At 50.8% G+C, this 23,862-nt stretch overlaps 1 protein-coding gene across 6 annotated transcripts in view; it reads right to left on the reverse strand.

The window, feature by feature from the left end:
* KATNIP (katanin interacting protein) overlaps positions 1 to 23,862 on the reverse strand; it is a 207,708-nt gene that overhangs the window by 123,294 nt on the left and 60,552 nt on the right. For 5 of the 6 annotated variants that reach the window (XM_059692465.1, XM_059692463.1, XM_059692464.1 and 2 more), the window contains 3 exons: positions 12,718 to 12,794; positions 1,819 to 1,988; positions 66 to 163 (listed from right to left, as the gene is read on the reverse strand). The exons of the other annotated variant lie outside the window; for it this stretch is intronic. In XM_059692465.1, the coding sequence (XP_059548448.1) occupies positions 66 to 163; positions 1,819 to 1,988; positions 12,718 to 12,794 (345 nt within the window). The remainder of the gene's footprint in view (positions 1 to 65; positions 164 to 1,818; positions 1,989 to 12,717; positions 12,795 to 23,862) is intronic. 6 annotated transcript variants of the gene reach the window in all.

Consider the following 23,862-nt stretch of genomic DNA (forward strand, 5'->3'; position numbering starts at 1 on the left):
TGTTTCCGTTCCCTCAATAACCCCACTCCTTATTCTAAAGTGCGAGCTGGGGCCACGCTCTTGACCTGGTGCCATCCGCGGCGCTGGGCTTTGCTGGGGGCTGTCCGTGAATTGCGTCTTAAAGCTTCTTCAGCTTCTCGAAACAGGGTTCTTCGTCCATAATCTACACCAGAGATGAGGGAGGAGAATCGGTGAGGCACAGGTGGCAAGTTCATGGTGATGTCAGTTTCGTAACTTACATTAAGTACATGTCAGTGTGCCCACAATCCTGTATGTGAAGTTATTTGCTGTAGCACCATTTGTAGCAGCACAGCATTAGAAAAGCTAAATGCCCAGCAAAAATGGAATAATAGTAATCTATAATAATAAAAGCGTAATATGCTAATTAGACCGGACGTCCTTCGGGACGTCCTTCCTTCCGGACAAAGCCATGGCGGGTGGGGCCAGGGCCCAGGCCCTGGCACAAACTGCGTGTCTTGGGCCTCTAGTATGTATAATAATTTACAGCCTAATGGAGCAGGTCTATATACAAAAGGAACACTCTCCAGGGATAGAAGCAGGATACAGGACAGTGCGCACAATAGGCCAGCATTTGTGTAAAGAGCGGGGTGGAGGCGGGGAGAAGTGTGTTGAATGAGTGAAGGTACTGCTGGCGGCCCCAGTACGGAGACTCCTGTTATCTGCCCTCCCTGCAACCTGGACTCAGAGAGGCCTGCTTCTCCTAAGTAGCAGCAGCTCGCCAGGTTCCTTTGCCATGAAAGCTAGAAGAGTCATTCCATTGTCCTCTCTGCCCTGGGGGCTGGGAAGCTCATGCTAAACTCCAAAATGAATTGCAGTAACTCTCCTCGGGAAGCTTTCAGGACATCACTTTCACTGTCTATTAATGGCTTGGGATTTTACTGTGCCTGTGGTAACAACACAAATCAAGATCACTGTGTGTCAGAAACATTCCTTCTGCCATTTAACCTTCCTGGCAAGCCTGTAAGGTGGGCATAACGATTCCCATTTTACAGAAGAGGAAACTGAGGGTCAGGGAGGACTCAATGGCAGAGGTCTCAGAGCTAGAAAGCGGCAGAACATGGTTCAAACCCAGCTGTGCCTCATTCCAGCTCCTCTCTGTACTATCTAGTGCAACTCAATACTATACTAGCCTCCCAGGCCAGGCAGCTTTGAAGGGCACCCTGGCACCCCACGGTCAGGCACCCTTGTTAGTTCGATTTTTAAAGATGAAGAAGCAAAGGCTTAGAAAGGCAAAATGGCTCTCCCAAAGTAGCATGGCCAAGTGGGACTGCCTCCATGGGCTCTGCCACTTCACTCATTCAGCCACTGAGTCATTGCTGGTGCCTATGCTGGGCCCGGCCGCTGGGTTGGCAGCTTTCTGTTCTACTTCACAGACTTCCTGTGCTTTAATAGAGGACACACGAAGCCGCTCAAAGTGTGCAGGTATGGAGTAACTACATTCAAAAATGAACAGTGGAATCAAAACAAGACACTTCGAGTGAAAATCAGGTATAACCAACATTCTCTTAGGCATTTCTTTAAATTACAGGCACTTGAGAACTGGGAAGTGTAAAAGCAGGTATTGACTGCTCTGGCCACCTTTGCCCCGGGGCAGTGGAGGCCAAGACTAGTTTTAAAAGAAATAAAAAAGGATTTCTCTCTCTCACTCTCATGCTCTCTCCTTCTGGCCAAATGGGTATAGTTGACTTGTATAGGTTAACTAGTTGTTTGCTGGTAAGTTTATGTGCATAAGATGCAGCCCCACTGCTTCTAATGAGTTAACGGAACTGTTGCTTGAACCGAAGGGCCTGGGCTCACCCTGTGCCCCCTCGGCCTGCGAGGCACTTCTGGAGACGTGGGAGTGGACGGCTCTCCGTGGCGACGCCTTCAGCTCCGAGTTGGCCCCGTTGACGTAGACGGAGAAGCCCTGCTCCAAGTGCTCCAGTCTCAGCTGCACGGGATCCTTGGCTTTCAAATGCTTTAATATCCTGGAAAAGAAAGGATCACCTGATCCTCTTACAGGATCTGGGCCACCCCCACCCCCATGCGGAAACTGAACTGCTGCTCTGATCATCAGAGGCTGGGGTGGGTCCCCAGCTGTTCACAGGCAAACAGCCTGGAGGAAGCCCATTACACCCAGGGGGAAGCAGGAGGAAGACTGTTTCCCGCCCTGCAGGGATGCTTCTGATTTCATTCTGAGGCTCAAATGTGCCCACCTTAGCAACAAGCCACAGTGGCTGAGACAGAAAGCGGGCACGCATGCGCACTGCTACCACACAGCCTGGACTCCCAGGGACCATCCCAATGCCATGCGTTTCCTCTTGTGGGGACAGGGGCCCTCGGTTCAGTGTTAAGCAAACGTGGATTAGGGTCGGAGCCTTTGTGAGAGATTTCACAGAACACACCAACAAGTCAGAAGCCCCCCGGCCGACCAGGCAGGCTGGTTTTTTGCTTCAGTAAATAAATGTCCTCTCAACCACTCGCCTGATATGTCAACTGTCATCATTTTATATTCTAATGCAGTTAAAAATATATCAGTGCAGGCTTCTGTTCAAGATTAATGATGTGATTATCACACTCATAGGCTAAAAGGCTCTTGGCCTGAGCATGGCCGGGTGGGTCTCCAGTTCAGGTTTCGATTCAGCTTTCTCTAAAGGCCAGCTCACGCCTCAGGCCTGGTCCTTTCCCGACTCATGCGCCACAGATGGTGTGCATGTCCTCTTCGGCCCCTCCAGAGCTGCTCCCACCGGACGCTAAACCCTTCAGTCTCATGACAAACCCCCTCATGTACTCCTATCAACTAGACATCAGCATAAGAGGAAATACAACCAACCAACATGGCAGCAGGTGACTAAATAAGTTCCTCCCAAACTAGCAAAATGTAAATTTTAGAAAACAATAGGAATCACATATAGGGAGGTACCATATGCCAAACTCTGTTCTAAACACTTTACACCAGCGGTTCTCAACCTGTGGGTCGCAACACCTTTGGGGGTCGAACGACCCTTTCACAGGGGTCGCCTAAGACCATCGGAAAACACATATATAATTACATATTGTTTTGTGATTAATCACTATGCTTTCATTATGTTCCATTTGTAACAATGAAATTGGGGGTCACCACAACATGAGGAACTGTATTAAAGGGTCGCAGCGTTAGGAAGGTTGAGAACCACTGCTTTATACCAACAGTTGAGTCGCATTATTCTCGGTAGTTACATTCTATAAAGTTGCTGCACACCCTGAATTAGCAAACAGTGAACATAGCTCCTAGGGGAGACACAGGTTTGGTTCCTGCGAGCCGCTGGTCAGTGTTTTTACCACTGAGCAATACATAACCTTGCTGTATGCGTGTTTCTGTAGGAAGGCACCTTATTTAATACAGAGTCGACTGATTAACATTGAACTCATGGCAAGCAGCACTCACACTCATGCCTGGATGAAGCTTACCTAACGTGTATTTTCTCTGAAAGAAACATCAGCCTTTTCATACTTAACAACACTAGAGAGCACTTCAGCGCTATGCCTGAGGCCTGTTTAAACAGCGGGATCACCAACAAAAAGCACACGCATGTGGAAAGCGCAGCCCTAAGTATACTGCGGAGAAGACCCTGTTCACAGTGTGAGAGCCGACACTGAAGGCAGGGTCGCCTCCTTCTACCCCTCAGCTGACAACGTGCAACTAAAATTTTCTGCCACTCTGCAAATGTCTTTGAATTACTGTAAAAGCACTGAAAGTATTGATTTTGGAGTTGCAAATAAATTCTAGCGAGCAGATGAATTCACAAACATGGAGTACTGTGAGCCATGAGGATTGACACAACCATCTATGGCAGTGGTTCTCAACCTTCCTAATGCCGCGACCCTTTAATACAGTTCCTCATGTTGTGGTGACCCCCAATTTCATTGTTACAAATGGAACATAATGAAAGCATAGTGATTAATCACAAAACAATATGTAATTATATATGTGTTTTCCGATGGTCTTAGGCGACCCCTGTGAAAGGGTCGTTCGACCCCCAAAGGGGTCACGACCCACAGGTTGAGAACCGCTGATCTATGGAGTAATTGCATTTATTATCCCCATTTAACCCCTAGAGTGCCGGGGAGCGTGATCTCGCTCCTCCTGTCTTTCACCAAAAGTGCCGGGAGCGCTATCGCGCTCCTCCTGCAGTGTCACTATTAGATGCTAGTAGTTCACTCTTTATTGACAGATGGCACCTAAGTGCAGATTACTTATGATGCTGAATGTTTGTAGTTCTAAAATTGACCACTGGCATTTATCTGCCTAATTTTTTACAGGTACTATGATTTTATGAAGTTTACTGCTGTAAAATCAGCAAAAATTCCTTGGCAATTTTAGCATAGTTCCTAGGATATTGGTTGGTACTCAAAGGGTTAATAGATAAGGAAATGGAGGCACAGAGAGGTTAAGTAACTGGCCCAAGGTCACACAGGTGGTATGGTGGTGTCAGGTAGGAAGTGAGACATAAGACATGGGGTCTGCCCTGGGGTCCTGAACCGGGGCCGGACCAACATTGCCATCAGACCGCCAGCAGGCAGTTCAGAGACAGGCGGTTCTTGGTGCAAGCTCAGAGGAAGAAGATAGGACCTCAATGCCAATGTGACCTTACTAGGGCCCTAAACTAATTATAATAAAATTTGCACTTCAGTTTTGACCCCACCTCCTGTGGGCTTCTCTGTATACATTATGGGTAAGGGCATGCCCAGAAAAATATAGTTTCTGTCAATCATCCCTGAATGCAAGTCAAAGTCTCCACACAGAAAATCCCTCTTTAACTCCCAGGAGTTGGGGGCCATGTGCGCTCGCCTCTCTCTCTCTCTCCCCCCCCCACCCCCCCGACCTGCTCCTTGCTTGGAATGTATGTTCAATAAGCCCCACTTGTAATTGATGGGGGTTTTCATGATTCAGCTTTACTATTGCACCTGCTTTTGTATCCCGTGAAATGAGTTAAATTTCACACCCAAAACATGAGCTAAAACCACCTATGCGCTTACAGTACAGCTGTTTACAGATTTTGTTTGCTTTACACCTCTTCATAATCTTTCTCGGAAATGGAGAATGAAGAATACAAGTATGCAAAATTTCTTTCAGGCCTACAAAAATAATGAATAGATGCCTCATAAATGGCCGTAACACTTAATTATCAAAGTTTTATAATTCATTATTAGTTAAGCTGTTTTAATATTTTCAATTAAAACTGACAGTGCAAGCCTAAATTTAAACATAAATAAATAAATAAACAAACAAACAAACAAACCCCATTTTGCTTTACTTTTCTTTTCATTGACCTTAAAATCCTTTCTGCATCGATGAAAAGAGCCAAGGTCCCAACCAGTGACCCCAGTCGGTAACACTGGCAGGACTGAAATGCAAACCTACGCCGTTTGGCTCCAGAGTCTTCACCAGACGAAGACAACTTCTACAGGTGGTGGGATGACGTTGAAACCAGAAAATATCACAGACACTGGTAGCAACTCACAGAACCTTCTCAGAAGTAATATAAAAATACAGGAAATGCGACACCCTTGGTCTTTGGTCAGTAAGTACATTCTGGCAAATGGCTCCTGATCAGTCATAACAAGCCCTGAAAGCAACCCAAATGTTCCTGTCCAAGGGCAGGAAAGCGGAACCCGGGCCCCCATGCAACCATTAATCATGAGGAATCTGTTGAAACTTGGGCTATTGCTGGGATCTGTTCAGTGGTGAAGATGGCAGAGTAAGAATGTACATCTGTGTTTAAGTGCAAAGTTGGAAAAAGGTGTGTTTGTGGGCCCAGAATGAAGGTGATAAATATAAAAATTACATCAGTTGTTAAGGTAGGGTGGTGGCTTTATGGGTGATTTCTTTCTTTGTTCTTAACTGTTTCTTGAGCTGCTACTACATCCATCTTTTCAACCATCGTGGCAGGAACATTTATTACAGACGCTTATCTCTTGTCAGCGCGGAAGCCTGGGAGATGCCTGACGGTCAGGCAACAGCGTAAAACAGAAGGAAAACACAAGTAACTAGGAGACAATTTCCAAGCACAGCAAGAGCTGCACTCTCTGGAGCCAACAGCCACGGGGCTCCCTGGGAAAGCACGGGCAGTCTCCAGGGAGAGGGCCACAGGGAGCCCTTGCCCTGGGAGGCCCCAACATGGGGGAGGGGGCTGAGGGGGAGAGGGGGAGGGGGATGGGGGGTCAGAATCTGACCACCTGGCAGGGTGCCGGCCTCAACTTCCCTCTGGAGACCACGCTGTCTCCTGATGCTCCCTTAATGGTTACGGCGGCAGCCCGTTCCCCAGAAGCTGGGGCTGGCCTCCGCGAGGGCCTCTCTTTAGCAGGATGATTTATGAAAATGTGGATTTATGAAGCTGATAAATGAGGAGATAATTATTCAAAATGTGAAAGGAATCACTAAAGGAACTCCTCTGCTGCAGCTGAGCACATCAGTAATATTCACTGGATCAAAGAAAAATGGTTTTAAAAAAACTGATAGACTATTTCACATAAAAAGCTGCCCTAGGTGAAGGGAATTCAAAACAATCAGACTGATTCCTGCCCTTGGCGAGATGGAGGCCCTGCCCCTGCTGCCCAGTCCCTCTGCTCTCTTGCCGGTCTGGATGGTCTCACGTAAGGCGCAGTGTCTGTGCATCCCTCTACTCTCCCTCCCGCCCGTCAGGATTCAGTCCCTGGGCCGCAGGTCCATGCTGAGTACCAGGGACAGTGAGGGGCTCTCTCCAGACCTCTTTCTGGAACAAGTGGCTCCAAGGAACTCCAGGCCTAGCAAGGAAGGAAGGCACAGGTGCGCTTCCTAACACAGCCCCGGCACCCAACGCACAGCAGGCATCATTTCCATTTTATCCCGTACCGGTCATTTGTACAGGGAGCTCTTTTGTGCAGAAGAGGAAGTGGAGACAGGGTGTTATAAGGAAGTGACGGCGAACAGGACACACTTGATGGCTGGGGGGTCGGGCACAGACAGGGACCCAGGTGAGAGGACTAGCCAAGCTCAAAGAGCGGGCAGTGTGCTGCTCATGAACCTGACTGGGCTAGGACGGAGCTATCCCCGTCTGAGCGCGGAGGTTGCTGTGTGACTGTGGACTAGCCCAAAGGTCACCTGAGGGTCAGGCATTCAAGGTCTCCCGGATGCCAGCTCAGGGAGAAGGCGTGTTTAACATTAAAATGATGAAGAGGATGATGAAGAAATCACACTTGGGTGGAGGGCTTACTAGGCACCATCAAATACATTGTCTAGCTTCCTTCCTGGCCCTTGGATTTAAGTCCTCCCATGGGCCTGTTTCATAGATGAATGTGCCCAGGTCAGAGAGCCAAGGAAGCAGCCAGGATTTAAATTACAGTCTGCGAGGCCCACGCCTGCCTCCCAGCACCTTTCAGCTGTTTCTTGTCTCCTCACCAGGTTTCACGCCACAGGGCTCTGAGCAAGGAGGGTTCCCAGAGGAGCGTGGCTCTCAGCTGAGGGGTCTTGGAGGTGGTGGCGTTGGAGTCCAGCCTTGAAGCATGATGCAGAGAGAACGGTGCCAAAGCCTGCCATTCCTTCCAGAACCTGGTGGCCCTGGGCTCTGGGACTGGTTCTCCAGGACGTCACCACCCCAATCCACGTGGGTGGAGGTGGCGCAGTGTTGAGGGCAAAGCTCCGCACTGGGGGCTCCGCCAGTGCCCCGGCTGCATGACCTGGGGCAAGCCCTCAGTTTCCTCTTCTGTAGAATGAGACCAAGAATGCCTACACCTGTCTGGTTGTCAGGGAATGAAATGGGAGGCCAGGCTGAAGCTCCAGCTCAGAGCCCAGCCCGTGCGAGGCCCCCACTGGACGCTGGTTCTCCCGTTCCTTCTTTTTGCCTGAATCTTCTCTTAAGGCAGTGGGCTCACCTCCCACATGGGCAGGTTTCCCTCAAAGAAAAAAGCAAATAATGCCGCTGCTGGATTCCTGGCCCTGGCCACGCTCCACAATGAGAGGTGCGTGTTACAGCCCCCTTGGCTGTGAGCTGCAGTCCCTCCGCACATCTCTGCCCTCTGATCCCTCTGCTTACTCTCTCCTGCATCCCATTGGGCATGGTTACATCTCTCAGGAAGGTGAGTGACCACACACTCAGTGTCCTCTGGAGGGTTTGTGCAGGGTGAACGGTCTTTCCTGGAGCACACGGTCTCTGGGTGCTCCTTCCCGCATACAGTGGGTGGCCTGGTCCTCTCCTGGAGCACATGATCGCTCTGTGCTCCTTCCCGCATACTGTGGGTGGCCTGGGCCTCTCCTGGAGCACACGGTCGCTGGGTGCTCCTTCCCGCATACTGTGGGTGGCCTGGGCCTCTCCTGGAGCACATGATCGCTCTGTGCTCCTTCCCGCATACTGTGGGTGGCCTGGTCCTCTCCTGGAGCACACGGTCGCTGGGTGCTCCTTCCCGCATACTGTGGGTGGCCTGGGCCTCTCCTGGAGCACACGGTCGCTGGGTGCTCCTTCCCGCATACTGTGGGTGGCCTGGGCCTCTCCTGGAGCACACGGTCGCTGGGTGCTCCTTCCCGCATACTGTGGGTGGCCTGGGCCTCTCCTGGAGCACACGGTCGCTCTGTGCTCCTTCCCGCATACTGTGGGTGGCCTGGTCCTCTCCTGGAGCACACGGTCGCTCTGTGCTCCTTCCCGCATACTGTGGGTGGCCTGGGCCTCTCCTGGAGCACACGGTCGCTGGGTGCTCCTTCCCGCATACTGTGGGTGGCCTGGGCCTCTCCTGGAGCACATGGTCGCTCTGTGCTCCTTCCCGCATACAGTGGGTGGCCTGGGCCTCTCCTGGAGCACATGGTCGCTCTGTGCTCCTTCCCGCATACAGTGGGTGGCCTGGGCCTCTCCTGGAGCACACAGTCGCTGGGTGCTCCTTCCCGCATACTGTGGGTGGCCTGGGCCTCTCCTGGAGCACACAGTCGCTCTGTGCTCCTTCCCGCATACTGTGGGTGGCCTGGTCCTCTCCTGGAGCACACGGTCGCTCTGTGCTCCTTCCCGCATACTGTGGGTGGCCTGGGCCTCTCCTGGAGCACACGGTCGCTGGGTGCTCCTTCCCGCATACTGTGGGTGGCCTGGGCCTCTCCTGGAGCACACGGTCGCTGGGTGCTCCTTCCCGCATACTGTGGGTGGCCTGGGCCTCTCCTGGAGCACACGGTCGCTGGGTGCTCCTTCCCGCATACTGTGGGTGGCCTGGGCCTCTCCTGGAGCACACGGTCGCTGGGTGCTCCTTCCGGCATACTGTGGGTGGCCTGGTGCTCCCAGCTGAGGCCTGGGGAGTTTCTCCAGGGCAAGGGCTGTGTGGTAGACACCTGTTCTTCCTGCCTGCCTGCCCAGCACCTCTCCCCCACCTTCCCACCATAGCCCTATAGACCCCCTACTTCCTGGGAGTTAAACCACTCCTTACTCCACATGGTATGGGTGAGCTTGCTCCACCCCCAGCTTAATGGGTGTCCAAGGAGTGGCCAGTCAGACCATGCCACCTCACCAGACAAAGAGGGTGATGAGCTCAGGAATGAACCGGGGACCCCAGCCTGACCAATGGGAGCCCTTACCAGCACTTTTGTGGAACTATTAGGAAGGAGGTACTCTCCCTTCCTCGAGGTAGGATATAAATGTGGGGTTTCCAGTGGCGGCCTTGGCCTCCGTGAGGGGCATACCTTTCTGAGATGTCTCCAACATGGGAAAACAGAGCTATGAGATGAACAATAACTGATTTCAGTGACATCATTTTTAAAAAATTGATTTTAGAGGGAGAGGAAGGGAGAGGGGGAAAGAAGAAAGGAGAGGGTGGTGAGAGAGAGAAACATCGATATAGGAGAGAAACATTGATCGGTTGCTTCCCACCCTGACTGGGGATCGAACCCACAACCTTGGCATCTGCCCTGACCAGGAATCAAACTGGTGACTTTACGGTACATTCAACCAACTGAGTCACACTGACCAGGGCTCAGTGACATAATCTGAGCACCAGGATCCAACCATGCCGGAAGCCAGAGTATCATCCTGGGTTTTTTTATTTCATGAGCCAGTAAGTGTCTTTGTTGCTTAAAGTCCATTCACCTTGGGTTTCTGCACCGTCCAGTAGGAAGCACTAACAGTGTGTCTTCCTCAGCACAGGGTTCTTCATGCTCGTGGTAAAGCGAGGCACTGAGAAGGCGCAGTGAACAGAGCGAGTAAAGAACAATGTTCTGGGCAGGTCTCTCCTGAGCACTCACACCAATGATACTGCACCCCCCGCCCCCCTCTCAGGTCACAGGGCAACCCACACAGCAGCCTGGGTTTTCACCTCCCTCTAGGCACAGTGTAAAGCTCAGAGGCTGGTTTCCTACCCAGTCAGATAACCAGATTTTTAACTTTGTAATAAGCTTAGAGCCCCTGGCTACCCTGGCAGATTTCTCTCCTCTTGATTACAGCGGGGCCTTGACTTACGAGTGTCCCGACTAACGAGTTTTGTGAGATACGAGCCGTCGCTCAGCCGATTTTTTGCTTTGAGTTGTAAGCTAAAATTCGGGTTACGAGCCAGCTTCAGATACCCCACCGCTAGCTGGCGCAGCGAACGTCACAGTGAACGCCACAACATCAGCCCAGCATCACGTGTCTCACTCGTTCACTTTTTGATTTGACATATGAGTAATTTGAGTTACGAGCTCCGTCACGGAACGAATTAAACTCGTAAGTCAAGGCCCCACTGTATTTATGACAATGTCAAGCAAAACATCATTAAGAAAGTACAGCCCAGCTGCACCACTTCCTGGTTGTATGGCCTCAGGCTAATTGCACACTGCTCTGGTCTCCACTTCCTTGTCTGTAAAATGGGTGCAACAACTGTATCTGCTTCATCAGGTGGGTAGTGCGCAGACAAAATGATGACGATGGGGGCGAGGTGACAGGGCGAGGCGCCTGGCAGGCACTGGCACTCCAGAAAAGGTGCCTTTAAAGCAACATTGATGACGGCTCAGGTGCATTCCCCATTTTTCATTTTAGGTGTTTCTCTTAGTTCTGCCTTCTAATTTCCTGTCATCAAGCCAGCTCCCTCTTGGTGACAACACAGCTCCCAAATTTTATGGCAACTCAGTTTTAATATTTTTTAATTGCCTTTGTGCTGCAACCTGGCCACTGGATATTCTCCTACACACTTATATCGGCTGGTACCTCTTTGAGCATATACTTATTGATCCCCGATTAACAAGAAGCAATTTGCTCATATGACACTCTCCTCCAAGAGAAGGCACATGTATTTAATTAAACGATCACCCAGGTGTCAGGGGCACCACCCAGCCTGCCAAAAACTGAGTGAAACAATCTGCTCCGTGGCATTCATGAAGGTAGAAACCCCACACGGGACTCCTGGGCACAGCCTTCCACTGCTCCAGCTGGAGGTCACCTGCAGGGAGAGAAGGGACCAAGCACAGAGCAGCTGGGAGAGGACAGTGCCTTCCAGCAGGAGGCATTTCTGGCTGTTCCCATAGTTTTCTATTCAGAGGTTCCCACTGGAGGAGGTAGGGCCTCACCAGGGAGCACCTGGAGAGGTGGGCGAGTGCTGTTGTCATAGATACAGGGGGTCTTAGTAGAATTTAGTAAAGGGGCCAGGAACACTATACTCCTACAACACATGGGACTCTCTTTCACATAGAAACCTGTCCCCTGAGACATGCCACCAGGGCCCCATGTGACAAGCACCAGGAGTCCACCCAGTCAGAGAAGGGCTGAATCCATGTTCAGGATGACAAGCCCTACACATCTGGCCTGCAAGACCCAAGCTTGTTCCCATAACACAAAGGCCCAGATTAGCACCCAGTCCCTCCCCTCCTGTAGGTCTGTTTTAGGGGCCTGCACCACTCTTCCATTTGTTTTGCACTTTCACTTGAATCCATTGCTAACATTTAAAACACAGGAGGTTTCACACCACAAACGCAGATTTCCGGCTTCTCTGGCAACCGTGGAGGCCATGGACCCTGCCCCGTGTTCCCAAACAACTGGCCTGAGCTGAGCACTCTCCCCACGGAGCTGGCTTCGCTCACTGCCTGGCCCCTGCTAGCATCTGAGTTTGCAAATCCCGCTTCCTGCAAGGCCCCAGGCCTGAAGACAGACGGCGGGGAACTGAAGGTGAACTTCCAGAGGCGGCACACGTTCGCAGCACTGAGGACACGACGCCTCTTTTGAACCAGACCCCAGTGCTTTGACCGCGGTCACTAAACACTGCGTCCACCGACTGCCGGTTTTTTCAAGAACCAGCACCCAGAGCCCAAATTCATACTGACTTAACGTTGAGTGACATGGGGACCAACTTCAAACACAAATGCACAGTGACTCCACCTTTACATAACAAGCATGATTACAGGCTCAGATTTCCCAGGCCCCGCACGGCCTGAAAGATCACAGCCTGGGCTCTTGCGGTGACTAATGCACAGGCCCTGCCAAATCCCAGCTTTTCATTACAAACCCACCTTCTCCCAGAACAGAGACAGGGAGGCAAGAGACGGCACTTACACGCCGAACAGTTTGCTACAGCTCAATCAAAAGTGCAATTAAGTCAGTGAATGGAGAAATAGGAGCTGGCATTGCAGAGAATACTCCCAGCCTCCGAGTGGGGTGACTGCATCCCACTCATGTGAACCAGCGCCTGCGTGCTGTTGATAAATCTAAATAGGGTTCTTATTTGGCTAATATTAAGGGCTGCCGGCGAGCGGCTTTGTCTTACCGGTTCCTCTGCTGAAGCAATATTAAATACTCATCATGTTTCTCATCAAAGTCTGTCACCATGTCCTTAGTGTAACCCTGAAATGAAGAAACAGAGCAGTGTGATATGGGAAAGCAGGGAAGCATTCGCTGAGGCCCGGCGAAGTGCACAGGAGGTGGAGAGGCAGAGGGTGACCTTGACGCAGGCGTGGCTCCCCAGGCGCGTCACTCAGGAGCCCCAGAGCCCCAGAGATTGTCCGATGTCCCAATGGGTTGTGAACGCACACAACTAATGATCTACGAAAAGGAGAAGCCGATTCCCCAGCACCACCGTTCATTCCTCCCATGCCCTACAAAATCAAGGTCGTGGATAAGATTTGAGCTTCACTCTTTTCTCCCACTTGTTAACTTTTCTCAAAGTTATAACCAGATGCAACCCAAACCAGTTGACTAAGAGGGGGTCTCGTTTTTCTCTTGCCACCGCAAGAGAAATGCATGCAACAACTCAGTTATTACAAATACCTGTGACCCAGAGAGTGAAGGTCCCTTAGGAACAGACATGTAGGGATCTGTACCTGTCCTTTTGACAACAGAGCTCTGGATTCCCTTGGGGAACCATTCAGCCCCTCCTTTCAGTCCACTGGCTGCCTTGGATGGCCTTGAAAGTTCTTTTGTTCTCCTCTAGGATCACATGACTTGGGCCTTGGCCTAGCCAGTCAACATAGTGCTTCCCACAGCCACAATGATTCACTGGTTTAAGGTTGAGACATGGCCAAGCTGGGCCCTTGAAAGACAGCCCTGGGCTTTGCTGACACTCAGGGAAAAGCTGCTCTCTTCCCACTGCAGTGCTAAGCTGAGAGATGCAGGTCTGAACTGCCTGAGAATAAAGTCAGTAATGACAGCAGGTCTGAGAGATGGAGATTTCTAATGACATCATTTGAGCTCCTGGATCCACCCATGCCTGAAGAATTTAGTTATTGCTTAGCAAGTTTCAGCTGAGTTTCTGCCATGTGCAGCCCAAAGAATTATGTCAAAAATCATAATCTGAACATATAATTTCATAGGTATAATTAACAATACTACACGTTTAAAGTGACATATAAATATACTAGTAAAATTCCCATTATAGTCCTATATAATAAAAGCCTAATATGCAAATTATCCCCTCAGGCGGTCATTTGACTGGGAGACAGGGAGTTCAACCAGTTGCTATGACATGCACTGACCACCAGGGGGTGGTGCGGAACATGGTGGGCGTCAGCAATGTGGCGCTGGCAGTGGGTGGCAATGGAGGCACTGCCGGCCCGATGGGCCCCAATAAGAGCGGGACTGTGGTGGGATGGTGGAGCAGGTGAGCGGGCAGCGCCAGGCCAAGGTGGGTGCGAGTCCCCAGGCTGGGGTGGGGATCTGGGGGTGTGGCGGTGACCAACCTCCCGGGGCCCCCTGGGTGGGGGGCTGCAATCTCTCGCCGGCTACCTGGGGGCAGGGGTGACAGGAACAGAGGTGCGCTGAGAATGCAGGGTGTCTGCAGAGCTCGCCCTCACTCCCTCTGCTACCCTCCCCTGTGATGCCAGGGCTCGCACAGAGGAAGCCCCCACGCTCAGGTGCCGGGCACCTACGAGGAGCCGGCCCTGCATCCACGCAGCCTCTTCTGGGTGAGCCGGGCCAAGCCGCTGGGACCACAGGGGCTGGTTGGGCTCCCCGTGGGTTCGCGCAGAAGCCGGTCTGCAAGGCCAACCAGAGAAGCAGGCTGCCACCTAGCTTCTCTGGAGCACTGCTGGGCGGCCCAGAGGTCCCGCTGCGCCCCGGCCTGCTGTGTTCAGGTGCACTCTCTGCATCTCCGCGTGGGGACTCGGCACCATGACTCAGGTGGAGGGGAGTCCATGGGGGCCCAGGGGCCCAGGTGCTGCCCAGGGTCCAGAGATCAGCCGGGACCTGTCCTTCCACACCAGATGCTCGCGCTTCGATCACTGGCCAAGCCTAGGAGCTGCACCCTTGCATGAATTTCATGCACCGGGCCTCTAGTTTGATATATACTCTTCTAGATGTTTTTCTTTGTTTATGATATACATATATACATATTTATAAATACACACACAAACCCATCCTTTTAAACAGAAATAGGATCACACCATAAACAATTCTTTGCAATTTTCTGCGTTCCTTAAATAACTTTTTGCCAAGGAATGGATTAAAAAGACAGTATCAACTTGGTTCTAGTCACAAATTATAGGGATTAAGTTTTAAATGGCAAGTAAGATATCTGTAATAAAAATGCAATTGTGTGAAAATCCAAATGATTAACATGGAAAGAAAAAAAAAATCTCTGTTGTTCTCTTCTTAACTTGTCAAAATGTGGCTTTAACCTCATTATTCCACCAGAACCCTACCCAAAGATGACTGAAACCTCAACCAAATGTAACAGCTCTCTCCTTCCTCATCCCATTCAGCTGCTCTGTGCCCTGGGGAGCTGCTGACCACTCCAGGCCGAGCTCTCCTCTAGCTTCTGCAGTTCCGAATGCGCCTCCTTCCCTCCCAGCCTTCTGCCTGGGCCTCGCTGGCTACCCTTCCTCCGTTGGCCTCAGATGTGGATGGGCATTGTCCATCTCACCTTTCTGGGCCTCTCTTCCTGTCTTTACTTCTCTTTCTGATCCCAAAGAAACGGGCTGTGGAACCCAGAGAGTCACTCCTAGTCCAGGGCTGAGGCTTAAGGACACTGGGTTGGGAGGAGGCTCAGTTCCTTCCAGAATAACAACATGTGTATGATGGGGACAGTTTATGCAGCATTTCCATATACATGGTTCTCCTTTGATCTGCACAGCAGCCCTTGAAGTAGTTATTATTACCCCACTTAAGATACAAGGAAACCCCTTCAGGCATCTTCCAGGAACTGGGATCCTCCTCCAAGGCAATTTACATAACCATTTTGAAATATTTAAATGACCGCTGATATATTACAGTATGGGATGAAACAGTCTATGACATTTTTAGATGAAATACGAGACTTCAAAGAGATCTTAGCTTGTGGTGGGCTGTCCTGGGCCTTCACCTCATACCCTCCAGAAGGAAGACATCATCAGAGACTTGAAGAGCACAGGCATAAATCCAGCCAAACTTTTACCAGCCTGCACCTCTCAAATGCTAATGTGCGCACCAATCACCTGGGGAAGGTGCTGAAATGCGGGCTCTGATTCAGTGTGGGGGGGGGGCGGAGGGGGGGGGGCGCGGGAGGCTTTTCTAACAGGCTCCCAGTTTGAGTAACAAGGCCCTAGATTAGTCCTTCTTATTCCCCACTATTCACAATACACCCACCTCTAATAGGATGTCTTTGGACTTGAGCTGGGAAGAACTGCCAGCTTTGGAGTCCAGCCCGGCTCCAAGCTGCAACAGTGCCACTGGTTTCCTCATCTGTGACACGGAGGTGATGACAGTACCTGCCTGGGTGGGTTTTCCTTCCCCTTCTAGGGAGAATGTGGACTGCACGCAGTCACAGTGGGCAGGGCTAACCTAGCACAGTACCTGGCACCCAGCGAGCTCCCAGTGAACATTGGTTACATTCACATTTACAGAGTCCATTATTTATTTATTTTTTTTTTTGTTTCTTTTTTTTTTTAATTAAATCTTTATTGTTCAGATTATTACATTTGTTCCTCTTTTTTTTCCCCCCATAACTCCCCTCCTCCCAGTTCCCGCCCCACCCTCCGCCCTCACTCCCCACCCACTGTCCTCATCCATAGGTGCACGATTTTTGTCCAGTCTCTTCCCACATCTCCCACACCCCTTTCCCCCCCAAGAATAGTCAGTCCATTCCCTTTCTATGACCCTGATTCTATTATAATCAACAGTTCATTCTGTTCATCAGATTATTTATTCACTTGATTCTTAGATTCACTTGTTGATAGATGCATATTTGTTGTTCATAATTTGTATCTTTACCTTTTTCTTCCTCTTCCTCTTCTTAAAGGATACCTTTCAGCATTTCATATAATCCTGGTTTGGTGGTGATGAACTCCTTTAGCTTTTCCTTATCTGTGAAGCTCTTTATCTGACCTTCAATTCTGAATGATAGCTTTGCTGGATAAAGTAATCTTGGTTGTAGGTTCTTGGTATTCATCACTTTGAATATTTCTTGCCACTCCCTTCTGGCCTGCAAAGTTTCTGTTGAGAAATCAGCTGACAGTCGTATGGGTATTCCCTTGTAGGTAACTGAGTCTCTTTCTCTTGCTGTTTTTAAGATTCTCTCTTTATCTTTTGCTCTTGGCATTTTAATTATGATGTGTCTTGGTGTGGTCCTCTTTGGATTCCTTTTGTTTGGGGTTCTCCGCGCTTCTTGGACCTGTAAGTCCATTTCTTTCACCAGGTGGGGGAAGTTTTCTGTCATTATTTCTTCAAATAGGTTTTCAATATCTTGCTCTCTCTCATCTTCTGGCACCCCTATAATTCTGATGTTGGTACGCTTGAAGCTGTCCCAGAGGCTCCTTACACTATCCTCGCATTTTTGGATTCTTTTTTCATTTCGCTTTTCCGGTTGGATGTTTTTTGCTTCCTCGCATTTCAAATCATTGACTTGATTCTTGCGCTCCTCTGGTCTGCTGTCGGGCGTCTGTATAATATTCGTTATTTCAGTCCGTGTGTGCTTAATTTCTAGTTGGTTCCCCAATATAAGATCGAGGGTCTTATTAGTTTTCGTGTAGATCTCATTAAGTTTATCGGCAGCTTCTAAACAGTTCTTGGGAGACCTTAAAAGTGTGGTTCTGAACTCTATTTCTTCCATTGACAATTTTGTCCTGTTTCTTTGTCTCTGCATTTTGTTATGCTTCCTTGGTGCACCCCCTAGTGGTCTTTGTTCGCAGTCTTATAGATAAATCTTGATTGTTGTAGCTAATCCCAGGGAGGGTTTGACCTCCAGGCCAAGTGGCTGTGAGGATCAGCTGTGTCTGCAGAGAGAGAACTTCTGTCCTCTAGGGAGGTGCTAATCTAGCCTTTGCCTGAGGCTATCCGGCAAATGCCTCTGTGCAGGGCTTGGGCGGGGCGGGTCGCACAGGATCAACAGGGGGGGCCGGAGAGAGCAGTTATGGCGGCTCTCAGTCCTGTCCCCAGGGGCTCTGCCTCTCTGAGTCCCAGCACCCCCTGCAAAGCTGGGAGAGAAAGCTGCACTCGCTCTGACCGAAGCCAGACAGTCCCGCTTCTCCCGTTTGAGTGTGGGTCCCTAAAGACTCGCCCGGATCTGGAGCTCAGAGTCTGTGACTCCCTCCCGATTGAAAACGCCAACCGCACCCTCCGCCGCCGCCAGCCCGCTCCGCACACTCCGCACCTCAGAATTTGACTTCAGCACTGCGCCTCCTCTGAGTGTCCGTATGCGTTTCTCTTTCCTCCTAGTTGTAGGACTTCCACTCAGCCAGCGTTCCTGTGGTTCTGGGTGATGTCCGTTCCGTGTTTTAGTTTCACTTTTGAAGTAGTTGTTCAAAGCAGCAAACTCCAGCGTTAACCTATGCCGCCATCTTGGTTCTCCTTCCAGAGTCCATTATTTAAAAAGCACTACCCTAGCCCCTCCTCACCCCCACCCACGCTCAGTCCTTCCCTAATGCCTTAATCATTCTGCTCCTTTTTCCAGAAATCCACTCCAGCCGTCTCCAGTCTCCACCCAAAACCTCTCCAAGGCCCAGCTAAATTCTGGAAGTCTCCATGAAGCCTTCCCCTGACATTCTCAACTCCATTCTCTTCAGCTCATTCTGAACCCCTGCAATCCTATATAATAAAAGCCTAATATGCAAATTGTCCCCTTGGGTGGTCTTTCAACCGGGAATTCGACCACTCGCTATGACATGCGCTGATCACCAAGGGATGGTGCAGAACATGGCGGGCATCAGTGACGCGGCGCTGGCAGTGGGCAGCAGTGAAGGCGCTGCCGGCCCCAATGGGCCAGACAACAGCGGAACCATGGTGGGATAGTGGAGCAGGTGAGCAGGTGGCACCAGGCCAAGGTGGGTGCAAGCAGGGACCCAATTGTCCTGCCAATGGCCCCACAGACAGCAACCAGCAGCAGCAGCGGGGGACAAGGCCACCATCTGGCTCCCAGGTGCTGAGGGAGCCAGGCAGGGGGCCCAGCCCCGACTGATAGCCCCGCAGGCAGGATGGTGGAGCAGGTGAGGGGGTGGCACCAGGCCAAGGCAGGGTGCCAGGCAGGGCTGCGAGGTAGGGCACAACCTGAGGCCCAATCTCCACAGGCCACCCTGAGGAACCCCAACCATGCACGAATTCGTGCACTGGGCCTCTAGTTAGTAATAATTATATACAATGTGGAATTGATACCATTGTAATAACATGGTTATCAATTAATAACTAGAAAGGAACAAAGGGAAGCTGCAATTTAGACACATGCCCAGTAACTTCTGGGTGATGTGGGAAGGTGCTTGTCTGTCAGTCATACCTGGGAACAGGTTATTGGCCAGAGTAGGCGTGGCCACTGCAAGCCCAGGAAGATTTGATATTTAAACTCCTGAACAAAGGGAGTTTTCTCTCTTGGTGCTTTTGGGGCACCTGGCCCTCTCGTGCTCCTGGCCCTCTTGTTGCAGGGGGCACGCTCCCCTGCATTCGCCCACATGGCACACAGCCATGTGGACGCCACACACAATGGACTAATGAACGTTAGCCTGATGGTACATGGGACCCAGCTCCACCATGGACCGGAAACTCTGGACACTGGCTTTGCTTCTGGCTTGGCTGAAGCGCCAGCTGCATATTCTCCAGGACTGGTTTAAGGGCCATGGGACTTTGGGAACCGAGGGGTATAATTTCACACAAATAACCTTCCTACCACATCACATTCTCCCATGTGAGTCTTAGAAAATTCTCTTTCTCAAGACATTGCCAGAACCCAACCCCCAGCTCCCAGCTCCCAGCGGGGACACACCCCACTTCCCACTAGCAACAGAGGAATCCCACCCGTGCAATCCTCCGGTCACAGAATAGTGTGACTAAGTGCTAAGTTGTTACCACTTAACCGTATATATTGCTCACTAATTATCTGGGGATTTGGAGACTTGGGGCGTCATCCCTGACCTCTGCTTCTCACCTTCTCTGAGCCTCAGTTTCCTCGTATGTAAAAAGAGGGTACTAATAAGGGCAACCACTCAGGGCGGCTCTAAGGGCAAGGAGAGTGGGAGTAATTTAGGGCCCTTCTTTCTGGTTCTCCCTTATAATCCCAGCCGGAGTGTAAATCCCTGTGGGTGAGAAGGGGCCACATACTAACCCTGACAAGCTCAGGGGAGGCCTGCATGGCAGCCTCACAAGCTCAGAGACCTGAAGTGGCCACATAGGATGGTTTGAAGTGAAAACTTTTTAACTAAAAGCAGTTCTTGGTGGGTAGTCATGTTGTAGGGCAGTATTTTTCCCTAACAAAGCCCGTCTGTTTGCATCTAGGATAATATATCTGATAAGCATGCCTTTGCAATAACAAAATAATTTCCTCTTTCCAGACCCCTCAAAACACAACCATGACACCAAGGGGAGACCACAAACTCCCCTCACTGTTACCGTTATCGTGTCAATTGCTGACTGTTAACTATCCTGTACCCACCTATGTAAAAGATCATTTTACTTTTTATCTAATCCCAGAGGTCCTCCCCTCCTTGCTTTCTCCTGCCTCCCTAATCTATCACCAATGAATTTCATGTAACCCACTTACACCTCTTTTGATTGTAATATATAAGATAAGGTGCGAAACTGCCATTTTCCGGAGCATTTTCTCAATCCGTTGAGGTTTTGCTTCCCAGCAATTGTCATCAGTTTGGCTCAAATAAACTCATATTCTAACAGGTTTGGGTGTTCCTCACGTTGACACCCTGGAGGGTGGGACTGTGGGAAAGCAGGGGGGACATGCCTGGGGAGCCGGTCCTGGCTCACCACACCCGGCTCAGTGACGACAATGCTGAGGCTGACTCAGCACCAACTGGGCCAACCCTCACCCCACTCTGGTCAGACACCACCACTGCCTCTCCAGCAGGCACTCTTCCCTTCACGGAGACTGCATTTCCCTGGCTACAAAGTGGAGGCATGAACACTTAAAGCAGCCCGGAAAGGCGGGAGAACCTTGTAAAGGGCCAGATTTATCACCACTGTCCCGCAGCAAGCATTTATCAAGTGCTTACTGTGGGGCTGTTACATATGCAATGAGGATTTAACAAAAGCTCGGACCCAGTGTATATTCAGATGCCAACTTGCCAGGAGGTTGTACTGAACCACCAGTCAGGAGCTGCTCTGCAGGACTCTGGCCCCTTCCTGTCCTGAGAGGTAAGAGTGGCACCCCCTGCTGTTGTGCACCCAGTCAAGCACACACACACTGGCCAGTGTCCCTAACATTGGGGATGGCCTGCTGGGAGTTCTGGAAACACCCACTCGATTGACTGCACAAGGGTATTTTTCTGAAAGTCCGTAACTTTTATCAGATTACCAAAGGCATCTGAGACCAAAAACAGGAGACAAATGATTATAATAAAATGTGTAAAACGTGATGCCAAGGATCCGAATGAGGGAACTGGGAAGGCCCCCTTGAGGGCAGGGCCAGCCCACCCCCCTCACCCCCATCCTTGGGAGTCATCTTCGAAGCCTGGCTCACTCTCCCACTCCACATTCAATCCACCACCTCCCCGTGAAAATTACCATATATCCCACATCTGACCACCTCTCACCACCTGCCCCTACCACCCTGGCCAGGTCCCCTCTCCCACCCCCCACTCCTGCCCTCACCCCTGCAGTCTGCTCTCCCTGCTACAGCCAGGGGGTCCCTATCATGCTCTTCTACATGGATCCTCGCAGCCACCATGCCCTGCACACTGGGCCTCCACTCGCAGCTCTGAGCCACCTCCCACCACCCCACTCCAGCACCCTCAACACCCAGCACCCTCAACACCCAGGACCCTCTACACCCAGCACCCTCTACACCCAGCACGGCCCCACGTCAGGGCCCTGAGTCACCAATCCATCTGCCTGGAGTGCTCTCCTTCCAGGGAAACAGCCAGATTCCTCACCTCCTTCAAGGCTTGCCTCATCTCACCCGAGGTGCACACATACACACCCACTCCCAATCCCCACTGACTTAACACCTGCGTTCCCTTATTCATATGCCTTCCATTACTTGGGCTGGCCCCTGTGCTAGAATGAAAATCCTGTGAAGGCAGGAACTGTCGGTATTTGACCACTTGTGTATCCCAAGCCCCCGGGCAGTGGGCACTCACTAAAAACTGGCTGAGTGAAATAAATAAATAAGACATTTGAACTAAGATTTTAAAATTGAAATGTTTTCTGGGCAACAAGAAAGGGGACAGGCATTCCAGGCAGAAGGAGCAATACGGCAGAGGTCTGTGGGCCTGAAAAAGCTTGTACCGTTCATGGCCAAAAGTTGGGTTTGACTAGAGTGATGGGTGCCAGGAGGTGCCAGTTAAGCAGGCAAAGGGTCTAGGAGTTCGCATAAGACACATAGGCCAAGCCTTTCTGCCACAATTGTTATTCTTCTCATCTGTATCCATCCCGATGCTGGCCCCAGAGACAGGGCGAAATTCTATCAAAGGCTGTATCATTCATTCTCTCTAGGGGGAAAAGAAATGGAATCGGAAAGAAACAGCAAGAATCAGTTATGTCTAAGGGAGCCTGGCAGAGTCTATATTTCAGAAATCACGTATTCCTCTGAGGCCAGAACATTGGAATTCTCCTAAACAGTCTGATTTAGTGAGTGCAGAGCCCGAGCTGCATAAAGGAGCAGCGGAGGGTGGCCTCGGTTTCCAGGGCTGGCGAATGTCTCAGTGTCTCGGGACCTAACCTTGCCGGTGTCAGCCCCGCAGAGAGCAATGCCTTCAAGTGCTTAAATGAGGAGGCTGGGGACAACTGTCGCGGGGTCCCTCCACACCCGAGGCACTGGGCCTCCCCCTCCCAAAGGGTCACATCGTAACTGAGGGGCAACTTATGAGCAATAAATGAATGCGCCATTATCGGGGCCCCGCTTCAAGCCGCCTTCACTGCCATTTATTATACTCTCTGTGGGTCTTATTGTGAGTGCTGCAAAACAGGCTATGCTCCAGGATCGCTGGCTCCACTGTGGAGAGGAGGAAACTGAAGCTTTGAAGCGGGAGCAAATTGCACGCAGGCCACAAAGCATCTACGTGGACAGTGGACATCTGTTGTGTTTGTCAGCATCTATTCACTTTCTTCTGGTTACACCACCTCAATTTTCCTTCAGGAAACCACCTCCCCTCCACTCTCAATCCCTGTGGTGGGGGTGGAAGTAATACTGCCTGCACGTGACCTAACCCTGGCCAACCCGGGTATTCCGTCTCCCTGGCCATGTGACAGGATCAGGGCTAGGCATGCGCCCCAAGCCAGGCCAACAGACTCAACTCAGGGGCTGGTTGAACCTGCTGGACAGTCGCTCTCCCTCTCCCCTTGGAATATGAGCTGGCATGAGCTGAGAGCTACTAGGGGCCCAGGCACTAGAGCCGAGGGCCACCACAAAGGAAGTCATTTTTATCAACGGATTAGGTTCACCATTACGAACATCCTTATATGTCCCAGGGAGAGATATGTCCCAGAGCGACAGACACCAACACAGGCAGCGGAACTGAGGACAGAGACAGACAGACCAGAGAGCAGCCACATCATCTTAACTGCACCCGTGTTTAGCTGCCTCAAGCCAGCACCGTCTTGGCCTTTGTGTCGTTGTTAATCCTCACCTGAGGATATTTTTTCCATTGATTTTTAGAGAGAGTAGAAGGGAAGGGGGGAGACATCGATGTGAGAAAGACACATCAATTGGTTGCCTTCCACATGCCCACTGACCTGGGCTGGAAAATGAGCCTACAACCCAGGTTCATGCCCTTAACCAGGAATCGAACCCAAGACCCTTTGGTGCATGGGCTGATGCTCTGAGCCACACCAGCCAGGGCTATCTTGGCCTTTTTATTTTGTTTTATTTTTTTAAGTATATTTTTATTGATTTCCAAGAGGAAAGGAGAGGGCGAGAGAGATAGAAACATCAATGATGAGAGAAAATCACTGATTGGCTGCCTCGGGCACACCCCCTACTGGGGATCAAACCTGCAACCTGGGCATGTGCCATTGGCTGGAATCGAACCTGGGACCCTTTAGTCCAAAGGCTGACGCTCTATCCACTGAG

Source organism: Myotis daubentonii, chromosome 4 (assembly GCF_963259705.1).
Source record: "Myotis daubentonii chromosome 4, mMyoDau2.1, whole genome shotgun sequence".
NCBI lineage: Eukaryota > Metazoa > Chordata > Mammalia > Chiroptera > Vespertilionidae > Myotis > Myotis daubentonii.